This window comes from Rhincodon typus, chromosome 10 (genome assembly GCF_021869965.1).
Source record: "Rhincodon typus isolate 14 chromosome 10, sRhiTyp1.1, whole genome shotgun sequence".
Classification (NCBI taxonomy): Eukaryota; Metazoa; Chordata; class Chondrichthyes; order Orectolobiformes; family Rhincodontidae; genus Rhincodon; species Rhincodon typus.
In genome coordinates this window covers 21,305,382-21,312,030 of record NC_063341.1, presented here as the reverse complement: position 1 = coordinate 21,312,030, position 6,649 = coordinate 21,305,382, and the positions used below count along the sequence as shown (strand labels likewise).

General features: G+C 41.1%; 1 protein-coding gene across 1 annotated transcript; it reads right to left on the bottom strand.

Moving 5' to 3' along the window:
- Window positions 1–1,455: 1,455 nt before the first annotated feature.
- On the bottom strand, window positions 1,456–5,991 carry LOC109936575 (vascular cell adhesion protein 1-like). The gene is made up of 7 exons (XM_020535178.2): window positions 5,875–5,991; window positions 5,048–5,323; window positions 4,235–4,528; window positions 3,848–4,114; window positions 3,475–3,738; window positions 3,109–3,363; window positions 1,456–3,005 (listed from the first exon to the last, which is right to left on the bottom strand). Exons 1-7 carry the CDS (start codon window positions 5,933–5,935, stop codon window positions 2,848–2,850), a joined length of 1,575 nt encoding a protein of 524 aa, XP_020390767.1. The 5' UTR covers window positions 5,936–5,991; the 3' UTR covers window positions 1,456–2,847.
- Between the last annotated feature and the right edge of the window lie 658 nt (window positions 5,992–6,649).

The following is a 6,649-nucleotide window of genomic DNA, read 5'->3' as shown; positions in this document are numbered from 1 at the left end:
CCGTGCCTCCTTGACCTGTCCGTCTTCTCTCCACCTATCTGCTCCACTATCTACCTTCTATCATCACCTCCCCCTCTCTCTATTTATTTCAGAGCCCCCTTCCCCTCCCCCATTTCTGAAGAAGGGTCCAGACCCGAAACGTCAGCTTTCCTGCTCCTCTGATGCTGCCTGGCCTGCTGTGTTCATCCAGCTCCACACCTTGTTATCTCAGACTCCAGTATAGGCAGTTCATACTATCTCTGAGACTATTATCCTAATCATTTTATGTTGATAGTTATTTCCCTAATGAACAATAGTATCTGCTCTGTTTCCATATCTATTCATTTCCTCTCTCTTATCCAACTGCCTAACCCAATTTTAAATATTGTTGTGGTTTCTGCTTTAATCAAATTCCAACAGCACATCTTAAATGTTTCAACAAGATTTTTGTCCTAAATCTGACATGCAATCTAGAATTTACTTGTCCCTTTTCCCAAGTTCTTCAAACATCAGAAACTACCAGTTTCTATATACTGGGTCTCACCCTTCATGATTTCAGATGCCTTCTACTGAATTCTCAAACTCCAGTGTTTCAGCAAGAATATGCACATTTTTTTCAATTCTGTCTTTCTTTTCTGAGGCAGCAAATTAGTGAATCTGTGCTGTGCCTTCTCTATTACATTGCCTTCTGAGACCGAGGAGTCCAAAATAATACATAATATCCCATCTGTCCATAAAATCTAATATTCCATTAGCTTTTATTATCACTTATTTAATTCTTTCAAGAGCAGATCACGCTTGTGCAGAAGGTCAAAAGAAGTATTTCTATTCTATACAAATCTACTGTAAAACCTTAGAGAAGTATTTCTCTGTTACTCTTCCTTTATTCCCTGTGCTTTTCCTCTCTGTTGCTGTGCGCTTTAATGATGCTCCCTCACACCTCCAAGTTACTTCCTTTTATACTCTAATTATTCTTTGTGCTTTTTCTATTTGTGTAGGGATTTGTAGATTCTCCCCAGTGTATGCCTTTGTCCAGCAGCAATTTCTTCTCCCACTACTCTCAGTATTGTCAGGACTAGTAAATTGATATTGTTGATCTTATATTTGACTCCCAGACTAGCAAGAGTTTTTTAAAAAATATTTCATTTTATTAAAAACACAATTGTCACCCAGTATAATCTGCTGTACACTTGTTAGTTCTAGGTATTCAATCACTTTTGGAAGCAATTAAAACAATAGTACAATTTGGTGATTCTTTCATGGATGCAACCAAAAAATTTATATCACTCAAAATGTCACATTTATCACCATTTTGGAAACTAATTATTTACACATTTCTGCAAGTGTCACATGAAGGCTAGCAACTGTAATAGAATTAAGAGACAACACAGCAGGCCAGGCAGCAGAGGAGCAGGAAAGTTGACTTTGGGTTGGGACCCTTCTTCAGAGATGGGGAGGGGGAAGGGAGCTGGGAAATAGAGAGAGAGGAGGGGTGGGGCTGGGGCTGGGGAAGGTAGGTGGGATGGTGATAGGTGTGTGCAGGTAGGGAGTGGTGGGGATTGGTCAGTGGGATGGATAGGTAGGAGAAAAGATAGACCAGTTGTGTCAGGTCAAGCAGGTGGGGATGAGAGGGAGGGTTGGTCATGGGATGAGGCTGGGGGTGGGGAGATTTTAAAACTGGTGAATTCCATTAACTGTTTGCGTTCTGAACTTGTATTATTTGAATTACCTGTTAAAGTTCTTTGAAGCGAACAAAAGTAATTCCCGTTTTTATTAAATTGCTTAGTTCAAATTACTGGATAATTCAAAATTTCACCCAAAGAAAGCTTTGAATTAACTGAAGCAGACTGTAGGATAAATTAAATTGAATTTATTTTGTCGTATATGAGTCATAATTGGGCAGGATTTCTAATCCCAGTTTTAGAGATTGATCCCACCCTAGCATAGTGTCACAGATCAGCACAGTACTCCAACTCAACCCAGCAGTCAGTGCCTGGATTCAGCCACAGTGGATAGTGTCTTGGATCTATATATCCAGAACTATTTGTGGAACTAGTCCTCACTACATTGGCAGGTTGTGCTGCAGCAATGCAACATCTCAATATAGTTTGTCTACAGCATTAGCCTGTAGCTGCCTGAATTATTGCAGATATTTTAGTATAAATTGGAGATCATTGTCACCTGTAGGTACCAGGCCTACTGTGATAGTGGGATGGGCACTGAATCTAACAGCACTTAGCAACCATATCTACTTTACTATTGAGTGTTAAGAGTCTGAATGTGAATCTGCTTTCTACAGGTAGTTACCACAATCATTTGTTATTGCCAGTGACTATTTTAAAGTGAATTGTTTCTACAGTTTTACTATCAACATAATATACACTGCAATTAATAAATATCACGGAATTATTTAGGTAAAAAACATCTAAAAACTATTTACAATAAAGTGTCTTAAGTTCAAGTCTTCTTTGCCTTTCATTCTCTGAATGCCAGTTGTTGGTAATGCTATTGAGTCACATTCATATGACAGGGACTATCCTATGCTTTATATCACCCAAAGCATCCCTAAATTCTTATCCATCTTGGAAACAAAATTATTTTCACAGTTCTGCAAATGTCACATGAAGGTTAGCAACTGTGATAAAATTAAGTTTGTGTTCTGAAGAAGTCATATTATTTGAATTATCTGTTAAAGTTCTTTGAAGTGAACAAAGGTAATTACTGTGTTTTTTAAAATTCCTTAGTTCAAGTTCCTGGATAATTCAAAAGTCATCTCCCAGTCCACCATCCTGCTTCTAACAGCAGAGCCAGGAGATTAAACAGTCGGTGCAGTAGGAATATTAATTCCTCCAGTCCTTTATTTCTTCACTAGATCTGCTCTGTTGGCATCTTGTACGATCCCTTGCAGTTATTTCTGCGATAGATATAGTACATCGTACTAAATAATAATAATCCTGCAGATCCAAGTGAAGCACCTACATATGCTGTTTCTAGGATTCCCCTCGGTTTCTCATATAGCTTTGTTTCTGTGGAGAGACATGGGACTAGGTTTAGAAATATATTTCAGTAAAATAGCAGGCCCAGACACCACACTTCCGCAATTGTATGCTACAAGTATATTTTACTTACCATTAACTTGTATTGTCACAAATCCAGTTTGACTCCCCAATTCATTGATTACTTCAACCTCATAATATCCAGCATCACTTTGAGTTATTTGAAGGATGGAAAAGGAGTTGTTCGTGGACAGCAAAATAGTTTCACTGTTGTTCTCCATTTTTTTCCAGGTGAAGTTTGCAGAGAAATTGCTGTGAACAGTGCAGCCGATGGTGACATTCTCACCTTCACTAACCAAATTGGAAGGATGAACCCAAAGAGTCAGAACTGTGGGGTAAGGAATAAAATTGCATTCTCATTAATAAAACGTGTGAAAATTGTTAACTTTCCAAGAAGTAGGGTATTTTTTTAAACATATTCACCAATTTCCTTACAAACCTTGAACCACAAGCTCTGTGTTCCGGATCTGTGTTCCCAGATCATTCCTGGCTTCACATTCATACTGCCCTTCATCACTAGAGTGAGCCGCATCAATTATAAATGTTCCATTCTTCGAGTCCAACTTTATCTGTCCACTTTCTGTCTTCTTGCTCAGTATGATCTGAGCAGAGGGGTTTGAGTGGCTGGTGCAGGTGACAGTGACACGCTGTCCTTCTTTCACAACGGATGGACTGATGGAGAGATGTGTATCTCTAGGTTCAGCTGTGTAGAGAGACACTATGTGATGTTAGTGAATAGCAAGAGACTGCACCAAGCCAACGTCAGCAAATCGGTGTGCAGAGCACCTTGAAGAGAAAGAAGCTGCACTTACCGAGAACATGAATCTCCAGTTGTCTGGCCTCCTGCCCCAGCCCGTTGCTGGCTTCACAGCGGTAGGTTCCGGAGTCTGTAAGCTGGGCTCTGGGCAGCTGCAGAGTGGATTCATTCCGGGCAATGATTGACCAACCCTGGGCTAATAGTTTGCTCCACACAAAGCTGGCAGGGGGCTTGCTCTCAGCAGTACAGATCAGCTGGAGATCCTGACCCTCTCTCACTGTGGCAGATGGCGTTACAGAAATCTGTGTCATTCTGGGTGCATCTGTGGAAGGAAGAGAAAGATTTTAGTCATGCAGTGAGAGTGGGTTGAACCTTTTTGATGGAATGTGTTGCCCCGCCACACACTTGAATTTGATGGCGAATTGTCTGTCTGGGTACTTACACTGGACGTGTAACATTAACTTGTCCTCCAAAGACTTTGAGAGCTCCTGGATGTAGAGCTGAGCCTGGCAGGTGATCTCCTGGCCTGAGTCACGCAGGGAAGGGATCAGTTCAGTGCTGAGGGTAATCGACTCTTCCCCGAAGTGCTGCTTTTCAGCTAGGACCGTCTCTCCTTTCAGCAACTTGACCTCCATTCTGCCCGGGGGGTAAACATCAGGCACGGTGCAGGACACAGTGCTCTTCCTGCCCACTTCCAATGTCCCGACCGTCTCCAGGATCAACGCATCTGGGAAAGCTGCAATTACGAGGAGTTTGAGGTCACTCTCAGTTAGAAGCGCACACACTTACATCATCCCTCATGACCAGTTGCCCATATTTCCCAAATCTTACAAAAGCCCAGCTAGTCACCAACACACCCAGAAAACAGTTCTGAAACTGCTGACAATTTAAAGTCATATTTTAATTTTTTTTTAAAAGTCACCCAGAGTCCCGACCCGAAACGTCAACTTTCCTGTTCCTCTGATGCTGTCTGACCTGCTGTGTTCTTCCAGCTCCACACCCTGTCATCTCTAACCCAGAGCACAGCTACTTTCCTTTCAATCATTCTGTTCTGATACATTATTACACATTTCTGGAGCAAGTAGGACTTGGAGCCAGGGCCTCCTGGGTCATGATAGGGTCATTTCCAGTGCACACAGGAGCTCTGAAACTAGGGAAAACTAACGGATTTTGTAAGCAAACATCAGCGATAGCCCAGCACCAGCGATCGGCAGCTAGCCCAGACAAGGAACAAGAGAGAGAGATAAACACTCACAGTAAACGTTCACCGCCCGGGATTTCTGTTTCTTCTGCTCGCCGCAGGTCACGTAGCAGATGAATGTGTTCTCGTTCTGACGGGTCACCGGGGAGAAGGTGAGGGTAGACACCGAGCCCTGGCTGCTCACCGTGCCCCCGAGAGGTTTGTCGATTCCGGTTCTCCAAACGAAGCTAGGAGAGGGACAGTCCTTGCTTTCACACCTCAGTACCAGCTCCTGGCCGACCCGGATCCATGGCAAAGACTCCGGCTGCATCTGTATTTGGAAGCTGCATACTAAAGAAAGAGGCAAGCAATTTACAAACTTTTTTTTTAAAAAGCAAGCTTATAAAAATATACATTTTTAATTTTTAGAAGTTTAACAATAAAGTTTACAAACTTAGGTAGTGTTTCAACTTTTTATAAATAGCCTTCCAAATTTATCAAGTTTTTTATAAATAAATTTAATTTTTAAAAGTTTTAACAGAATAAAAAAAAGTTTATAAACTGAAGTACAACTGTATGTAAAAAAAAACCTTCCAACTTTGTCAAAAGTTTACACATTCCAGTTAAAAGTTCACAATTTAATGAACACATTAGAAAAGTTTACAAATGCAAATGTTTCAAAAATTACAAATGTATCTAAAGTTTTCAATCATTTAATGTTTACACATTTGATGTTTAAACGGACATTTTTTTGACGTTCACAAATGCATTTTACATGAGCAGACGGAGCAGACGAAAGCCAAAACAGATCTTTTTTGTTTTTATAATGAACTGATGATAATAATTTGTTAAAAATAAAATAACGGGCGGTAAACATTAAGAAAACGAATCCTGAGAATTACCCGTTGTGAGCAGGAATTTGAGTGTTAGTAAACGATACGGGTGTGAGCTTCCAGCCGCCATGGTGCAGTCCACTCTCTCAGTTCAAACCTCTGGTGTGTACTGCCTGTCACTGCTGACCACTAAGAAACTGACAGTAGCGCTTTGTACTTCGTCCTCCCGTTTTATAAAGCCGTTTGCCGAACTGGGAATTTCCCGCTGCAATGAAAAGAAATTCCCAATCATCTGATCGAACATCCCCTTTTGCTTTGCTCAATTAGGTTCTGGGAACTTCCACCCGATCCGTGGAGCCAAAAATCATAGACCAGAACAATTTGCCAACGAAAATACTAAGAAGCTTCCTGTAAACGAGAGATGCAACGATTAAAACCTAAACTTTAAAGTGCTCGGTATCTGTTACGAAGCAGATATGTGGAGCCTTGGAGAGTAATTAAAGGATGCATTTTGTTCAGATGTGATTAAAATCGAGTTAAGTGACTCATTAGAGAGTAGAAAGACCATTTCTATCTCTGGTCTGCGCCAGATTTTCGTACGTGGAATTCACCTTATGGACTTTTGCCTTCCCAGTGCACACTTGAATTCCTGGTCGTCCCTCATAATAATGAGAAAACGAAGCCTGTTCCCCTCCACCATGTCAATCAGCTTAGCCACTGTGTGACTTTTTTTTACTGCCAGGAAGAGAACACGTTCTTCGTAGAAAGTGATACAACCATCATTGGGCACTGGACTGGAGAAAACAATATCAAATGAGGCTCCTGCTCCTTGTTGCTATCCAGT